This window comes from Carcharhinus amblyrhynchos, chromosome 22 (assembly GCF_965287045.1).
Source record: "Carcharhinus amblyrhynchos chromosome 22, sCarAmb.v2.hapA, whole genome shotgun sequence".
NCBI classification, from domain to species: Eukaryota; Metazoa; Chordata; class Chondrichthyes; order Carcharhiniformes; family Carcharhinidae; genus Carcharhinus; species Carcharhinus amblyrhynchos.
The window spans coordinates 31,616,543-31,636,219 of NC_137345.1; the positions used below are offsets into that span (position 1 = coordinate 31,616,543).

The 19,677-nt window shown below is 43.4% G+C and overlaps 1 protein-coding gene across 3 annotated transcripts in view; it reads right to left on the reverse strand.

Moving 5' to 3' along the window:
- Window positions 1–19,677, reverse strand: part of lad1 (ladinin) — a 139,655-nt gene that overhangs the window by 108,903 nt on the left and 11,075 nt on the right. The window contains exon 1 of one of the 3 annotated variants that reach the window (XM_080210095.1): window positions 1,444–1,667. The exons of the other annotated variants lie outside the window; for them this stretch is intronic. Coding sequence (XP_080066221.1) covers window positions 1,444–1,481 — 38 coding nt within the window. The 5' untranslated portion in view covers window positions 1,482–1,667. Of the gene's footprint in view, window positions 1–1,443; window positions 1,668–19,677 lie in introns of those variants that run through there. 3 annotated transcript variants of the gene reach the window in all.

Sequence of the window (19,677 nt, forward strand, 5' to 3'; positions counted from 1 at the left end):
CTCAGGGTCTGGCAATATATCTTCTTAGGCTTCATTATTTGGTGCCTTTGGAGACTGTTTACATTTCTGAATTTAGTCATCACATCTCGCAGAGGGTGATGAATTTGAGGAACTCGCTACCCCATAACATGGTTGAGTCTGATTTATTAAATGGTTTCCAGAAGGAGATAGATAATTTCTGATTTTAAAAATGGGCTAAAGGGAAATGGAGAACAGATAGAGAGGTGGAATTGAGACCAGGAAGCGATCAGCCATGATTTAACTGAAAATGGCGGAGCAGGATCAAAGGGTTGAATTGCCTACTTCAGCTCTTAGTTCCTACGTTCCACCTTTCTTATCACCGTTTATCAGCACTGTAGATCACCATGGTATTATCCTGTTCCAAAACTGTGTCATAATATGATGTAATATGGGTTCTGTAATGGCACATTGATGATATCTTGAGACTTGTGTTTTTAGATATCAACACCTTTATTGTTGGGCTTTAACAGTTTATATTCCTAGTATGGTCTTGTTTGGTGTTGCTCCCACTATGCAGGATAGATTCTTATAGAGTTTTTCCAGATGGTTCCCTGGCCACATAACTACATACATCACACTACAGGCAGTGCCACGCTCCAATCCCATGTTAACCCTTTCTCTGCTGAGCATCTTATGTTATAACGCATGCGGACACATATCATCACAATCCAAACCAAACACAACTCCAGATATACCTGCCATAGATTTGTCCCTATTGAAGATGACTGTAAGCAACATAATTCCTGATAAAATCAAACATAGCTACCTGATGTGAAATGAAGAAATTACAGCATCATTCAATATTAATAGTTAGGTAATTACCAGCATCATGTTATTTAATAAAGATACCTAGAATTTGAATTGTAAATATGTATAATGATGAATGTGTGACAATCTTTATTGTTTCCAGATTTGTCTGCACATGAGTGCTACAAAATAAATTCAGGACTCACAGACGATTGTAATGACCACTTAAACATCAATTATTCTGGAAGCATTAATTAGAGTTAAAGGATGTGTTCGGGCTAACAGACATGGAATAGCTGTTGTAAAAGGTTTCCAACTACACAAGCAATCTCCACCCTTTAAGTAGTTGATGAGTTCAGTAACAAATCTGCAGGAACAGGTATAGAAAAGATTTTTGAAACAAGCTCTTCCACTTTATGTTTTTGTTTAGACAGAGAATGATTTGCTTATATACTGTTCCAACTCTAGTTATCCTATATGCCTGACATTCCACCAGTCTGTACACTTTAAAAGGACAGACACAACATACAGCATTCAGTTTTCGTTTCCTTTACATAGGCAGCAAATGACAAGGTGCTTATTTTTCACCTTGTATTTCTCAACAATCAGTCTGCAGATTTCAAGTGTGAATGTATACGGAAGTAGGCAAAGTGTTAAATATTAATAGACACCTACCTGGAGAGAGCAGTCCAATTTTTCCTACTTAATGACATTCTGTCCCTCAGGCTTTGTTAATCCGGTCTCTAAAAGAACTCCAGTGCTAACTTCTGCACTGTCCCAAATAGTTTAACAACTGTACACACAAAGATAAAATAAACGTTCCTCACTATTTCTCATCTGCCAAATAGTCTTCATCCAGTCAGTGAAGTGCACCTTCACCCGAGCTTGTTAGTACTCCCCTGCTGTGGGGTCACGTGGTTCTTATCAGTTGTATTGTATACTGTAACTTACGTATTAGCTGCACCATATAAAAATTTGAATCTTCCAAAGCATCGTGTTAAAATGTTTCAACTAAATCCAAACATCGACAACTTTTAACTTAGCAATACAAGTTAAAGGATGAAATGAGTGGCTTCTAGATTTAGCATTGTACTTTTTTTGTTTTTAAATGTTTCTTTTCAAAATATATTTTGAACTTATAGAAGCAGAAATATGACAGTTCAGGACTTTTATTCATTGTTAAAGGAATGAATCTAACCATGTTGATTATCATGGGGATCCACACTTGCTAAAAGATCTCCTATTACAAACGTTTTCACTGAAATATGGTGACAATTTTAAATATGTCAAAAAAGTAACTGACATGTAGCTACCAGCACTTTATTAAATTACACATAGTTACATTCTAAAACGGAAATTACCAATGATTGTGTTTTCAGAATAAGGGGCTGCAGGAAGTATGGAGTTATCTTTGTTTATTTGGTCCAAAGTCAATTTTCACTAAAGATTATAAAACAACTCAAGTCTCAGGGATCTAAAGTGTATTTAGAACACACCCAGCCTCATGCAACAGGAACTTCCATGGATGCAAAACTATTAGGACACAACACAGTGCGGTTTGTGCCCACAATTCTTCAATTTACTTTGGTGTTAACTGCTATGCAAAATGGCAGGTAATTCTCTATGTTGGAATTACATAATGCCAGCTCAGGTACGACCACATATCACAACATTAACCATTTCATCTGACTTCAGTATTTCTTAAGCTGTCTTACGCTAGTTTGTGGTACCAAAGTTAAACGCAAATTCAACAGTGTCGGTTTTTGGGTGCAGAAATGCAGGATTACTCCGTATTGGATCGAGTTACTGAAGGCAGCGCATGACTGCGGCGTGCAACCCAAGCTAAACTTGTTCCATACTCTGCTAACTAGTTACATACACTGCAGAGGGCCTGGGGTGGAGGCCTTGTGGCACACTGGTGGGGCCCTGTCGCTGGTCCAGAAGCACCGGGTTCAAGTCAAATGCCAGAACTTGGTGGCCAAGGAAGGAGAGTTCAACAGTTCAACTGGCTGATAATCAGCTTGGAAATCCTTCCCCCTCTATATCCCAAAGGGTTAATAAAGCATTAAGGATATGAAGGCGGAGGGGGGGGGGGGTTGCTGCTGCGCATGTGCATGGTTAGCACAACTTAAAACTAGCCTGCAGTCCTTAAAGAGGAGTTGCATTCTGGCTACTGGAGATGGTGGAACTGTAGTATAAAGGGTTAACAAATGGGAAATGCAAATATATAATGTAGATGATAATGATGTACCATTGACAACAATCAGTCCTAATACCACTAGGTATTTTCACTAGACTATTAATCTAGAGACTCAGCTAATGTTCTGGGGACCTGGGTTCGAATCCTGTCATGGCAGATGGTGAAATTTGAATTGAATAAAAAGTATCCAGAATAAGAATCTGCTGATGACCATGAAACTATTGTCGATTGTCAGAAAAACCCATCGGTTCACTAATGTCCTTTAGGAAAGGAAATCTGTTGTCCTTACCTGGTCTAGCCTACATGTGACTCCAGAACCATAACAATGCTCTCCAAAGGCAACTATGGATGGGCAATAAATGCTGGCCAGCCAGCGATTCCCAAGCCAGGAATTGACCTCGGGCCACTGGAGCTGAGAGGCAGCAGTGCTAAACATGTGCTACCATGCTGCCCTTACAGGCCATTTCAGATGAATGGCAGTGCACACATGAGTTTCCAATACATGCTTGTGGAAGGCCAGGCTCCACATTTGAATACAAACTCAAAAGATGATCCCATAGCTGTGCAAAAAGATAAAACTTTGTTGACTTGTTGCCAGGTGCATTTGCTTCTGGATTCAGTCTTGTGCTAAGCCACATAGACAAAAATCATTTGTCACAGAGTGCATCCCAAGCTCTTGAAAGCAGCACCTTGTCATCTGTTAAGCCAGCAGACAAATATTAAAGTACACTTGGAAATCCCATCTCCCATACCAACCTGAAAAGTGAAGCTTTCCAAATGTAAAAAAAAGCATTGTACAGAATCTACAGACATTTCTGTCCTAAGTTTGCAAAAACGTGAGAAAACAGGTACAAATCCATCTGTCTGGCAACTCAGTGGGTGGGCCAAGCCTTTGTTTCTGAATAACTTTTCTTCTAGCCCTTGAGCACAGAAGGAATTATGAGCCCATAGAAAATGATACTGAAGTAAACATTAAAACTCCTATGAAGTTGTTCATTTTCCCTTGTGTTAGTTTAGATGGGAAAATAGCAAAATAATGAAGTTGGGAGGAGGTACAAAAGTACCATTGAACTCAGATGCAAATGTCAACCAAGTGCTTTCAATTCAGGAAAATAGTTCAGGATAGTACACAACTTATATAAAACAGTACTGGAATTCCAGCAGTTTTCCATTGTCTTCGCTATAGTTGCCATTATTTTCTTATGTTTTAGGCAATGAGTATTAATGGGCGAGGTGGGCAGCACTGTAGCACAGTGGTTAGCACTGCTGTTTCACAGCTCCAGGGACCTGGGTTCAATTCCCGGCTTGGGTCAATGTCTGTGTGGAGTTTGCACATTCTCTTCATCTCTGTGTGGGGTTTCCTCCGGGTGCTCCGGTTTCCTCCCACAGTCCAAAGATGTGTGGGTTAGGTTGATTGGCCATGCTAAAATTGCCCCTTAGTGTCCTGGAATGTGTAGGGATATGGGGATAGGCCCTGGGTGGGATTGTGGTCAGTGCAGACTCAATGGGCCGAAGGGCCTGTTTCTGCACTGTAGGGTTCTATGTTCTATAACAGGTGCTGGAAGATTGGAGGGAGACAAATATTGTGCCATTATTTCAGTAAGGTGGCAGGGAAAAGCCAGGGAACTACAGACCAGTGAGCCTAACGTCAGTGGTGGGCAAATTGTTGAAAGGGATTCTGAGGGACAGGATCTACATGCATTTGGAAAGGCAAGGATTGATTAGGGATAGTCAGCATGGCTTTGTGTGTGGGAAATCATATCTTACAAATTTGATAAAGATTATTGAAGGAGTGACCAAGAAAGTACATGAGGGCAGTGCAGTAGACATTAGTAAGGCCTTCGACAAGATATCGCATGGTAGACTGGTCAGTAAAGTTAGATCACATGGGATCCAGGGAGAACCAGTCAATTGGATATAAAATTAGTTTTCCAGTAGGATACAGAGGCTAGTAGTAGAAGGTTGTTTTTCAGAATGGAGACTTGTGACCAGAGGTGTGCCACAGAAATCAGTATAGGGTCCACTGTTGTTTGTTATTTATATAAACGACTTGGATGAGAATATAGAAGGTATGGTTAGTAAGTTTGCAGATGACACCAGAAGTGGTGGTGCAGTGAAGAAGGTTGATCTTGACCAACTGGGCCTGTGGGCCGAGGAATGGAAGATTGAGTTGAAATAAGATAAATGCGAGGTGTTGCATTTTGGTAAGACAAAGCAGGGCAGGACTTATAGAGATAATGGTAGGGCCCTGGGGATGTTCTCAAACAGAGAAAGCAAGGGATGCAAGTACATATTTTCTTAAAAGTGGTGTCACAAGTAGACAGGTATTTGGCACATTTGCCTTCATCGGTCACAGCATTGAGTACAGGAGCTTGGGATGTTATGTTACAACTGTACAAGATATTGGTAAGGTCGCATTTGGAGTCCTCCATACAGTTCTGGTTGCCCTGCTGTAGGGAGAATGTTATTAATTTGGAAAGGGTATTAAAAAAATTATGTGAGTGTTAAAGGGGCTGGAAGGTTTGAATGATAAGGAGAGGCTGGATAGGTTGGGACTTTTTTCCCTGGAGCATAGGGGGATGAGGGGTCACCTTGCAAAGATTTATAAAATTATGACAGACACAGATGAATAGCCAAGGTCTTTTCCCCAGGGAAGGGAAGTCCAAAACTAGAGGCATAGGCTTAAGGTGAGAGGGGAAAAATTTTAAAGGGACCTGATGGGCAACTTTTTCACACAGAGGGCGATGCATTTGTGGAATAAGCTGCCAAAAAAGGTGGGTACAATTACAATATTTAAAAGGCACTTGGGCAGTACTTACATAAGAAAGGTCTAGAGGGATTATGGGCAAATGGGATATGCAAGCAAATGGGACTAGTTAAGTTTAGAAAACCTGGTTGGCATGGGCGAGTTGGGCTGAAGGGCCTGTTTCCATGTTGTACATTTCTGATTCTATGACTCTATTTAATCATGGCATTCAGGTGATTTGTTCTGTCCTCACCGGATCTCCCAGAGACATCAGTTCCAGCACAGGTCAGTTTTTAATCTGTTCAGTAAGGCATGAAAATACTGTAACATGTTACAGATTTTTGTCAGATTTAAATTTTGTAGCAAACGCTTTGACTTCTTCCTGACAAGATAGGTTTAGAATAATTTGGATTGCATTAATACCATTGAGCTGATTTCTCAAAAAAATACTTGGTCCAGCATGAAAGAGGCGGGGAAGGAAGGAAAGAACAAAGGAAGGAATAGAAGGAAAGGTGGGAGCATAGTGCCTCATCTCATCTATCAGAAAGATGCTAAAAATATTTCACATACAAAGGATTTCAATCTGTCCTTTCATAAGAATCATAAAAACTAGAAGTAGGGGTAGGCAATTCAGGCCCTTGAGCCTGCTCCATCATTCAATATGATCGTGGCTGATCTACTCTTGGCCTCAGCTCCACTTACCTGCCCGTTCACCGTAGTCCTACAAACCCTTGCTAATTAAAAATCTTTCCACTTCTTCTCTAAATTTACTCAAAGTCCAGACATCCACAAAGCTCTAGGGTAACAAATTCCACCAACTCAAGACCCTTAGAGAGAAGTAATTTCTCCTCATCTGTTTTAGGTCTGACACCACTGATCCTAAAACTGTGACTTCCTGTTCTAGATTGCCCTCGATGAGGAAACATCCTCTCCATGTCTACTTTGTGAATCCCTGCTATCATCATGTACATCTCAATTAGATCTTCTCTCATTCTTCTAAGCTATCTTGAGGATGAACACATATTTTGCATAATGTCCCTCAAGCTGTAAATTAGAAAAATCAAACTGTTTTTGAAGGCATTTGTTGAGAGAAGAATGTTGGCCATCTCTTTTTCACCAGAATTCTAATGCCCCACCTGCCCACAGAATTGGAGCAGGCAATGGGCAGACAACGGAAATGTCTGTTCACCTTGGGCAGGAATTTCTGGTCCCCTCAAGCGAGACTGTAAAATCCTGCCCTATGCTCCATCCAAAATTTAGTGCTCCTCAAAATGCAATTCCTTGTTTATCAGTGTAGGTTCTGTATTCAAATTCTGAATAGGGTTTTGAAGTTGTAAACGTCTGACTCAGGTGAAGCTAATACTGGACAGATCAGCACAGCCAAAGGTCACATTACCTGTGGGGGAGCATGGTGATTTCTCCAACGGCTAGGAATTATGAATAAGTTATATATTTCCAAAAGAAGTAGCAGAATATTGATCAACCTGTTTGAGATTTGGTGTTGTGGCAATTACAGTTTTATGTCATGGCATCGGAAGGAGATGTCAAGTAAACGTTGTATGTTTTTAACATGTTGGGCTACTTAACTTTTCATATCTCACATCTGATCTACAGAAATGGCTCCACGTTGCCTTGAACTAAAGAGGAGAATATAAGATTGAGTCATACATAGTTAGATTTGATGTGATTATAAGGCTTTCTGCAGATGGCTGGAATTAATGTACTTGTATAGGTTAAATTACATCTGCCATTGTGAGACTTGTTGAAACATCCATACAATAAATGTATTGTAAGAATTTTGGCTTGATGCTTGTACAAAGTCAAACCTGTTTTCTCAACATTTTGACTGAGAAGTTTGTGACAAAACCTGCCCAGCTTTGGGCGGTGCCTGTAGGAAATTGAAAACGAGAAGGGCCTTCATCCATAACTCTTGCCTCCAAAAGAAAATTCTGACAGAATTTTCCTCTGCTCACTCAGACTGTAACTGCAGCTAACCACCTTCAATACACTCAGTTGTTTGTGAATGAATCTTCCCTGCTGGATTTTCTTTAGTCCCAGACCAAAACCCTAACCCTAGGAAGCAACAACACTCTAAATGTGACAGGCCTGAGGCAAATGCAGTGTTGCTGAGGCAGGAAAGCAAAGTGGCGAACAGCACTGACACCACTTAGAGATCTAAAGCTTGGGAGCAATGCCAATCTCGAAGCCTCTTGACAGCTAAAATTTAAAGACAGTTGCTAGATTTTAAAACATAAATGTGGAAATAACAGTAAGGAAGTAAAATATTTTCCTCGAGGGGTTCCTCTGTTCCTGTGCTTGAAGAAATTGAAAAATGAGGAAACAGATGAGGAGAGGATGGTGATTTTTAAATTCAATTGTGGGACACGAACGTCGCTGGCTAGCCAGCATTTATTGCCCACTGCTAGTCGTCCATGAGAAGGTGGTGGTGAGCTGCCTTCTTGAAAGGCTGAGACTTTGTTGCGATTGATACAACTGAGTGGCTCGCTAGCCCATTTCAGAAGGTGGCTGAGAGTTGACCACATTGCTGTGGCTCTGGAGTCACATGTAGGTCAGACCAGCTAAGGACAGCAGATTCCCTTCCCTAAAGGATATTAGTGAACCGGATGGGTTTTTCCGATCTGAGTGGGATTGTTGTCGGTGGAGACGCGATGAGCCAAATGGCCTCCTTCTGCACTGCAGGGATTCTATGATTCTATGAATACAATGTACGTGAAGTTGGATAATATTCTACTTAATTCCAATGGGTAATTAATTCAATACAGCCCTTTTAATTGGTTGGCAGGCCCCTCAGAATGACTGGCGTTCCACTGACATTACTTGGTCAGAAGTGCAGGGGAAATCCTGTATGCGCAAATGGAGTGGGAACAGCTTCAAGGAATTTCCTGCTCATAAGAATTACATTAAAAACATTTTTCACTCTGCAGTATTTCCTTTGTATTTGTAAATTGTAAATTAATACATTGGTCATTTTAGCCTGAAAACATTCTGGCTCAGAATTTTCTTTTATATGGAACTTTTTAATGAGCTTAAGAGATCCTAAAGCCAACCACGTAAGTTGGAAGTGCTGTCAGTGTTGTAATGTAGGAAACCAGGGCAAGAAATTTGTACACAGTAATTTCCCACAAACAACAAAAAACACTGAGATGAGTCACAAAACAACGAGGTGAATCATGATGTTGTTGAGGGATAAATATTGCCAGAATTCCCCTGAGATCCAAAAGACAGCAGCTCCAACAACGCAGCACTTCCTCAATCCCACACTGCAATGTTAGCTTTGCTTACGTGCTCGAGATTCTGAGTGCTCAATTTGCTCAAAACATTGCCTCTATTCTCTCTCCGCAGATGCTGTCATGCTTGCTGAGATTTTCCAACATTTTCTGTGTTTTGCACCAGGGGTAAATAACTCCTTGGACGTTCATTGATGTGTCATGGGTTCTTTGAATCCCAGCTGAGAGGGTAGCGAGACCCTCAGTTTAACATCCCATCTCAAAGACGGGCACCTCCAGCGGTGCAGCATTCCCTCACAACTGCACTACAATGTTAGCCCAGATTGTTTCTTCCTCAAGCCTTGAGCCCACAATTTTTTGTGTGCCACAGCCGATTGTGTATGTATTTTTGTCTTTGATATGGCAAAAAGACAGCAGCTCCATCAACGCAGCACTTTCTCAGAATGACTGGAGTTCCACTGACATTACTTGATAGGAAGTGCAGGGGAAATCCTGGACACACAAGTGGAGTGGGAGCAGCAAGAATGCTGACATAACACGAAGGTCATTGTGGAGCGAGAATAGAGCCAATGTTTTGAGTCTGGGGTCCTGACCTCAGGCAGGATCTTACAAGCCTTGGGAGGGCAAGGTCATAAAATATTGGCCTTTGTCTCTATTCTCTCTCCACAGATGCTATCAGACCTGCTGCGATTTCCCAATATTTGTTTTTGTTTCAGATTCCAGTATCCGGAGTATTTTGCAGTTATTCCTAGTGTCCTAGGCAATATTTATTCCTCAGATAGAAGAAAGATTATTTGGTCACATTTCTCTGTGGTAGTTTGTTGTTTGCAATTTGAATGGTCTGTTTCCAACGTTGGAACAGTGACTACACTTCAAAAAGTACTTCATTGTCTATTGGTTTGAAAGGTGCTCTTTGAATGCAAGTCTTTCTTTATGATTATATGTTTACTTTCTCAAATTTTAGTTTTCCAAGCCTCACAATATACAAAACTTTGTGAATAAGAAGGGAACCCGGAGACCATTGTTTCTCCCTGTTATTCTCAATAGCTGGTTACAAAGGGTTTCAGCATATTTCCAATTTAAAGATGCAATGTGATCTAAATACTAAAATCATGGGGAATAAAGAAGGAAGTTGAGGGAACATTCAATAAGACCCATTGGGAGATGCAGGGAGTGTGATGCACAATTACCCATGCCTGATGGAAGTGATGGAGGCAACAGAGAAATTTCCTGCTGCCTTCTGATCTCCACGAATGTGGCATGCTGCCCAGCCTGGAACGTGCTGTTGAATGCTGCATGCTCAGCAAAGAGCCCTGGTTCATATGAGGCTAGTAGCAATTAAAATTAGCCTACGCTTCTTAAAGCCAACTTTAAAGGGGAAGTTGTGCATGACGCTGAGAAAGACTTTCTGAAAATAAAGCAATGGAGAGCGCTTATCTGGTGCAGTACTGGAATCCCTAATGCAGTAAGTGATTTTTTGCAGCAGTTCAGAAGGTCCTCCACGCAATACGAGCAGATAGCCATGAAAATAGATGCCAACGATCTGAGCCCAAATACCTAGCCGCAATGCCAGAAGAAATAAAGTCCAGTGACCACAGGTAACATTAAGGAAAACCTTGAGATGTTCTACAAATATGTGAAGAGTAAAAGGATGAGATGCGAAGGAATAGGACCTATAAAATGTGACGGTGGGAAATTTTGTATAGCAGAGGTGCTCAATGAATACTTTACTTTGGTATTCACAGTGGAAAAAGATCTTAGTGGTTGTAGTGCAGGCTTGTAGCGGGCTGTAAAGCTTGAGTATGGGGACATTAAGAAAGAGGATATGTTGGAGTTTTTGAATAGCATCAAGATAGATAAGTCGCCGGGACCGGATGGGATGTATCCCAGGTTACTGTGGGAGGAAAAGGAAGAGATTGCAGAGCCTCTGGCGATGATCTTTGCGTCATCTATGGAGACAGGTGAGGTTCCGGAGGATTGGAGGATTGCAGATGTGGTTCCTATATTCAAGAAAGAGAGTAGAGATAACCCAGAGAATTATCGAGTCTAACCGCAGTGGTTGGTAAGTTGATGGAGATCCTGAGACACAGGATTTATGAACATTTGGAGAAGTATAGTATGATCAAAAGTAGCCAGCATGGTGTCGTTAAAGGCAAATCATGTCTTACAAGCCTGGTTGAATTTTTTGAAAATGTAACTAAACATTGACGAAGGAAGAGCGGTGGATGTAGTTTATATGGACTTCTGCAAGGCGTTGGATAAGGTCCCCCATGCAAGACTTATTGAGAAAGTGAGGGGGCATGGGATCCAAGGGGACGTTGCTTTGTGGAACCAGAACTGGCTTGCCTGCAGAAGGCAGAGAGTGGTTGTAGATGGGTCTTTTTCTGCATGGAGGTTGGTCACCAGTGAAGTGCCCCAGGGATCTGTTCTGGGACCCTTGCTGTTTGTGATTTTTATAAATCACCTGGATGAGGAAGTGGAGGGATGGGTTGGTAAGTTTGCCGATGACACAAAGGTCGGAGGTGTTGTGGATAGTTTGGAGGGATGTCAGAAGTTGCAGCGAGACATTGATAGGATGCAAGACTGGGCGGCAAAGTGGCAGATGGACTTCAACCCAGACAAATGTGAGATGGTACATTTTGGCAGGTCAAATGGGATGAAGATATATAATATTAAGGGTAAGACTTCTAACAGTGTGGAAGATCAGAAGGAACTTGGGGTTTGAGTTCATAGGACTCTCAAATCGGCTTTGCAGATAGAGGATATGGTTAAGAAGGCATAGGGTGTACTGACCTTCATCAATCGAGGAATTGAGTTTAGGAGTCGGGAGATAATGCTGAAGCTATATAAGACCGTGGTCAGACCCCACTTGGAGTACTGTGCTCAGTTCTGGTCGCCTCATTACAGGAAGGATATGAAAGCCATTGAAAGGCTTTCAATGGCTTTCATAGGAGATTTACAAGGATGTTGCCTGGATTGGGTGGCATGCCTTTTGAGGATAGGTTGAAAGAGCCCGATCTTTTCTCCTTGGAGAGACAAAGGATGAGAGGGGACCTGATAGAGGTGTATAAGATGATGAGAGGTATTGATTGGGTGGATTCTCAGAGGCTTTTCCCCAGGGCTGAAATGGTTGCCACGAGAGGACACAGGTTTAAGGTGCTGGGGAGTAGGTGCAGAGGAGATGTCAGGGGTAAGTTGTTCACTCAGAGGGTGGTGGGTGAGTGGAATCGGCTGCCGTTGGTGGTGGTGGGGGCAAATTCGTTAAGGTTTTTTAAGAGACTTCTGGATGAGTACATGGGACTTAATAGGATCAAGGGTTATAGGTAAGCCTAGTAGGTAGAGATAAGATCGGCGCAACTTGTGGGCCGAAAGGCCTGTTTGTGCTGTAGTTTTTCTATGTCTCTATGATTCTATATGAGTGGTCAAATGTACTACCTGACACAGCATCAGTCTCATGCCAACCTCATGGAACCACATCCCTGTGACTCACCCATCAGCTATTTTTAACAATCAGTGCTCATGCATAGCATTCATATATTTTACCGCATTGTGTGACAGCCACTTCTCAAGAGCTCCCACATACATTCAGCTATCCAGTTATGACAGACAGGTCACCCATATAGATTCCAACACACTCAGTGACACTCCCTCTTACACAACAAGTTGTCACATAACAGGAGGCAGCAACAAGGAAACCACAAGCAGGCTGCATCCCCTCAGCCATTTGGAGGAGGTAGTGCCTGTCATTGTTGTCACTGAGGCCCAGCAATCAAAGTTGTTGAAACCATTCTGGTATGTTCCAGTGCAATGCACCTCCTGAAATCCAACTTCATATTAATCCTACAACCTGGAATGAAATGCGAGCTGCAGATGATGCCACTATGGACATCTTACTTTCCAGCCATGTTACCTTCCTCTATCCCAACCTCCCTACTGTGAATTTATTCTTTCAAATTTTACTGGTCTGCCCGCTGGCCAGCTACTGGTACCTGAAAATAAAGGGCCAGGGGCAGAACAGACATCTCAGGATGAGAACTGCCAGTTGATCAGTTCCAAAGAAAAGTTATAATGGACTCGAAACATTGTCTGTTTCTCTATCCACAGATGCTAGCAGACCTGTTGACTTTTTCCAGCACTTTCTGTTTTTGTTCTGGATTTCCAGTATCCACCATATTTTGGGTTATTTTACACAATTTCCACCAACTCTGCGACCGTCAAAAGGGACAGTCAAAAGCACCTGAAAATTGATTGGAGATGCCCTTTATCAACTGAATTAACCATGTGATGCTCGCTGCTGTCCTTCAAGGCATGTTGACTGGTGTGGACGGCCCTATGGGTTGTTGGAAGCAGACCCCTCAAGTTTTTTCATCACTCTGTCCTTCTAGCAATCCGGAGCCAAATGTTAAAGCCTTAATCTCACTCTGGCTCAAAGGGGATTTTATTCTCCCTTACTAGGCTCGTAAAATTATAGAACATAGAACATAGAACATAGAACACTACAGCACAAACAGGCCCTTCGGCCTACGAGTTGCGCCGATCACATCAACTCCTATCTATAACCCCCGATCCCATTAAACCCCATATACTCATCCAGAAGTCTTTTAAAAGACCCCAGCGAGTTCGCCTCCACCACCACTGACAGCAGCCGATTCCATTCGCTCACCACCCTCTGAGTGAAAAACTTACCCCTAACATCACTTCTGTACTTTCCTCCCCGCACCTTAAACCCGTGTCCTCTTGTAGCGACCATTTCAACCCGGGGAAATAGCCTCTGAGAATCCACCCTATCTATTCCTCTCAACATTTTATAAACCTCTATCAGGTCGCCTCTCAACCTACGTCTCTCCAGGGAAAAGAGACCCAGTTCCCTCAACCTATCTTCATAAGGCATGCCTCCCAGTCCAGGCAACATCCTTGTAAATCTCCTCTGTACCCTTTCAATAGCTTCTACGTCTTTCCTATAGTGAGGCGACCAGAACTGCGCACAGTACTCCAAATGAGGCCTGACAAGGGTCTTGTAAAGTTGCAGCATTACCTCCCGACTCCTAAACTCAATCCCTCGATTTATGAAGGCCAGTACACCATACGCCTTCTTGACCACATCTTCCACCTGCGAGGCCGACTTAAGAGTCCTGTGGACCTGGACCCCAAGATCCTTCTGCTCCTCAACACTACCAAGACTCCTGCCCTTGATAGTGTACTCATTCATCCCGTTGGTTCTGCCAAAATGGACGACTACGCATTTATCCACGTTGAAGTCCATCTGCCACTTCTCCGCCCAGTCCTGCATCCTATTTATGTCCTGCTGCAACTTTTGCCATCCTTCCAGACCATCCACAACACCACCGACCTTCGTGTCATCAGCTAACTTACTTACCCATCCTTCCACTTCCTCATTCAGGTCATTTATGAAAATGACAAACAGCAAGGGTCCTAGAACAGATCCCTGGGGCACTCCACTGGTGACTGACCTCCATTCAGAAAAAGACCCATCCACAACCACTCTCTGCCTTCTGCAGGCAAGCCAGTTCTTGATCCACAAGGCCAAAGGCCCTCGGATCCCATGCCCTCTCACCTTCTCAAGAAGTCTTGCATGGGGGACCTTATCAAACGCCTTGCTGAAGTCCATGTACACCACGTCCACGGCACTTCCTTCGTCAATGTGTTCAGTCACATTATCAAAGAACTCAACCAGGCTCGTAAGGCACGACCTGCCCTTGACAAATCCATGCTGACTATTCCTGATCATGTCAAACCTCTCCAAATGGTCGTAAATCTTGTCCCTCAGAAGCCTTTCCATCAGCTTACCAACCACTGAGGTCAGACTCACCGGTCGGTAATTTCCCGGGCTATCTCTGTTCCCTTTCTTGAAAATAGGGACTACATCCGCAATCCTCCAATCTTCCGGAACCTCTCCCGTCTCCATTGACGACGCAAAGATCATCGCCAGGGGCTCTGCAATCACTTCCCTCGCCTCCCACAGTATCCTGGGGTATATCCCATCTGGTCCCGGCGACTTATCAATCTTGATAGAATTCAAAAGTTCTAATACATCCTCCACCTTAATATCCACAAACTCAATCTTTTCCATCTGCTGCAAATCCGTGGCAAAATCTCCCAGATCAGCTTCCACCGTGAATACTGAGGCAAAGTACTCATTAAGCACCTCTGCCATTTCTTCTGGTTCCACACAGACCTTACCCCCTTCACCTTTTATAGGTCCTATCCCTTCTCTTCTCATCCTTTTACCTTTCACATATTTATAAAAGGCCTTGGGATTCTCCTTAATCTTACCCGCCAAGGTCTTCTCATGACCCCTTCTGGCTCTCCTAATTTCCCTTTTAAGCTCCTTTCTACAGTCCTTATACTCCTCAAGATCCTTAACCTCTCCGAGTTCCCTGAACCTTTTGTACACCTTCCCTTTCCTCCTGACTAGGTTCAACACAGCCTTCGTGCACCACGGTTCCCTCGACCTACCAAAACCCCCTTGTCTCATCGGAACGTTGTCACGCATAGCTCCAGACAAACATTCCTTGAATATCCGCCACCTTCCTTCAGTGCTTTTTCCTAAGAATGCCTCCTTCCAGTTTATTTGTCCAAGTAACTTCCTGACTTCTTCGTATCTCCCCTTACTCCAGACAAACACCTTCCTAGCCTGCCTGATCCTATCTCGTTCCAATGCAATTGTGAAGGAGATAGAATTATGGTCACCATTCCCAAGATGCTCCCCTACCGAGAGATCCATCACCTGCCCTGGTTCATTCGCCAGTACCAGGTCAAGTACAGCCTCTCCCCTCGTAGGCTCATCCACATACTGTGTCAGGAAACCTTCCTGAACACACCTAACAAACTCCTCCCCATCCAAACCCCTTACCCTAGGGATACTCCAGTCGATGTTTGGGAAATTGAAATCTCCCATCACGACAACTCTGTTATGAACACATTTCTCCAGAATCTGTTTCCCTATCTGCACTTCAACTTCCCTGACACTATTGGGTGGCCTATAGAATACACCCAGCAAAGTTTTTGACCCTTTGCTGTTCGTAATTTCCACCCACACAAATCCAGCAAGTTGCCTTCCTGCCACCTAGCTACCTGCTCTGAGCTGTCTGAAATTTTACAGGAGGAGAGGGTGTGGAGGAGGGGGTTGGTGGAGGAGGCATCCAGTGACCCACCTGCTCTTGGCTCATTGAGACCTTGAAGTCAGAGCTGGATTTACCTAGATTCCTCTGGGGGGCAGGGGGAGGGGGCAAAATGATTGGGGGGCTGGGTTCAAGAGGTCAAGAGGAAGGGTTAAAGGCAGCAGTAAAACATGATTTGGTGCAGAATGCGTTTGATGGGCACAGGGAGCCACTGAAAGGAGGAGTTTTCTCCCCTGTCTCTTCTGCCTTTGCCCAACAGCAGCTGATGCGGCTAAAATTGCCAGAATTCCTGCATAGCATGAGTTACCCAAGGTGACAAATGAGGCTCTTAAATGAGACAGTCTGTAGTCTCAGCATTGGCCAACATGCCTATCTGCTGGTGCTGGGACTACTGAACTGTTTCCCTCTGACATTTTAGCCATCAGGAAGGGGATCACAACATTCCCTGACACCTAGTCCAATGCAAAGGTGTGGCAAACTATCTGGCTCCCAGTAAAATGCAGCCCAATAGTGTTCAAGTGCATTAAGCCCAAATTTATGAGCCTTTTTATTAAGGTTATTTTTTCTTCAATTTCAATAACTGTACTCTTTCATCAAGAGTACCACTTTCTGGTTCTTCGTTTATTATCTTATGTGTATTTGGAGGATAGTTCTGATGATGGTTCCTTTAAACAGTCAGATTACATGATTATTGGGGATCAACTTTCTGATTGTTTTCTGACTGGGAGAATTATCAAAAAATTCTACCCGTTTTTACCAGAGGAGAGCGGGGGAGGTGTTAAAGGTTATTTATTGGTGTCACAAGTAGACTTACATTAACATTGCAATGAAGTTACATAAGAACATAAGAAATAGGAGCAGGAGTAGGCCATCTAGCCCTTCGAGCCTGCCCCGCCATTCAATGAGATCATGGCTGATCTGAAGTGGATCAGTTCCATTTTCCCGCTTTCTCCCCATAACCCTTAATTCCCCTGTCTGTCAAAAACCTATCTACCGATGACTTAAATATATTCAGCAAGGTAGCCTCCACTACGTCAATGGGCAGAGAATTCCAGAGATTCACCGCCCTTTGAGTGAAGAAGTTCCTCCTCAACTCCGATCTAAACTGCATGCCCCCCCTTATCTTGAGGCTGTGCCCTCTAGTCCTGCTATCCTTTCTAAGCGGGAAGAATCTCTCTACCTCTATCCTTTCCATCCCCTTCATTATCTTATATGTCTCAATAAGATCCCCCCTCAGCCTCCTAAACTCCAACGAGTACAGACCCAGTCTATTTAGTCTCTCTTCATAGGCTAACCCCCTCATCTCCGGTATCAGCCTAGTGAACCTTCTCTGCACCCCCTCCAAGGCCAATATATCCTTCCGCAAGTGCGGCGACCAAAACTGCACACAGTAATCCAGCTGTGGCCTCACCAGTGCCTTGTACAGTTGCAGCAAGACCTCCCTGCTTTTATACTCTATCCCCCTCGCTATAGAGGCCAACATCCCATTCGCCTTCTTGATCACCTGCTGCACCTGCAGACTGGATTTTTGCAACTCGTGCACAAGGACCCCCAGGTCCCTCTGCACCATAGCATGCTGCAGCTTTTCACCTTTTAAATAATAATCCCTCCTACTATTATTTCTACCAAAGTGGATAACCTCACACTTGCTAACATTATACTCCATCTGTCAGGTCCTCGCCCACTTTCTCAGCCTATCCAGATCTCTCTGCAGACTTTCCATACCCTCTACACAATTTGCTTTTCCACTCATCTTCGTGTCATCAGCAAATTTCGTCACCCTACACTCAGCCCACTCCTCCAGATCATCTATATAAATGGTAAAAAGCTGAGGCCCCAGCACCGATCTCTGCAGCACTCCACTTGTCACCAATTGCCAACCAAAATAGCACCCATTGATACCAACTCTTCCTATTAGATAGCCAATCCTCTATCCAAGCTAACACTTTACCTCCAACTCGGTGCACCGTAACCTTCTGTGGCAACCTTTTGTGAGGCACCTTATCAAATGCCTTTTGGAAATCTAAAAACACCACATCCACCGGTTCCCCTCTGTCTACCGCACTAGTCACATCCTCATAGAAATCCAATAAATTTGTCAAACACGACTTCCCCTTAACGAATCCGTGTTGCGTCTGCTCGATCAAACCGTTCTTTTCTAGATGCCTCGCTATTTCTTCTTTGATGACGGATTCCAGCATTTGTCCAACTACAGAGTTAAACTAACCGGCCTATAATTCCCTGCCTTTTGTCTGCTATCTTTTACTGTGTTACTGTGAAAATCCCTCAGTTGCCACACTCAGGCACTTGTTTGGGTACGCTAAGGGAGAATTTAATATGGCCAATGCATCTAACCAGTACACCTTTTGGACTGTTGGAGGAAACTGGATCACCCGCTGGAAACCCAAGCAGCCCTGGGGAGAATGTGTAAACTCCACACAGACAGTGTGCCCAAGCCAGGAATTGAACCCAGATCCCTGATGCTGTAAGGCAGCAGTGCTAACCAGTGTGCCACCAAACCATCCATGTGCTGCCATGCTGTCCTCATGGGCTGGGATGGTTTGGACTGCTTAGGGAAGAGGGGGTGCAGGGGGTGGGTGTGTGGATGAGTCTGGAACTTCAGGTTTTGGAGAGCTGCTGGATAGGAAGAAATGGGTGTACTGCTTTAGGGGGAGAGCTACCCCTGATGTGCAAATATCACTGAGGATAATAGCGCTCCACATCTTTCTGCCCTTTAAAAAACTTTTTTAAAAAAAACAACCAACCCTTTCCCACCTGACTGCCCACGTATTATTGGGGCCAATTGCTTTGTTAACAAGCTCAATTAATCCTTAATCATTTATTTACATACAGTAGGCGGGCTGTCAATTTCAGCACCTGCTGACCCACCATGAGTGAATTTAGTGTTGGATGGGGAAGTGGTGAGCTAGCAGCCTGCTATATATTACGTGCCCTCTCCCACTCCTGGTCACCAAAATCAAACCTGGTGGCAGCCACATAAAATCCAGCCCTGTAAACGTGCTGAAACAATATTCCCTAACCTCGTCAAATAAATTTATATCTCTATGATGTCCAGAACATTTGAAGAAAATAATGTTTGAATGTATGCTTTTTAAAAGAGTTAAGTTTATCCCATACAAAAAAAAACTGGAAGTGCACAAGTATAGATGCAATACATGCCGCTAATGCCAACTTTCCAGTCTACAGTCCTAGTTTTGTAAAAGGGGGAATTTCAGAATGGGATTGTTCCAGGAACAAATAAAGGCTGTTTGAAAATTCCCCCAAAAGCTGGCTGTTCCTTCTTTCAGTCCAATTCGCTCTTCACTTCTTTAATCTTAAATGAGGCACGTTTCAAGCAGTTATACTGCCACCAAGAGGCAACGTTTCTTGCTCAGCCCACTGAAAAAATAAACCCGTGATCTTGAACAATATGAAATAAAAGCAAATTGATTTCAAGTATTAGCTCAGCAGTACCCTCTCTGAAAGTCTTTCATTGTAATAAGGATAACCACTGGGGGAGAAATCATTCATGTAGAGTTGAGGTCCAGGCATTCAGCCTGCTCCTGTGCTTAT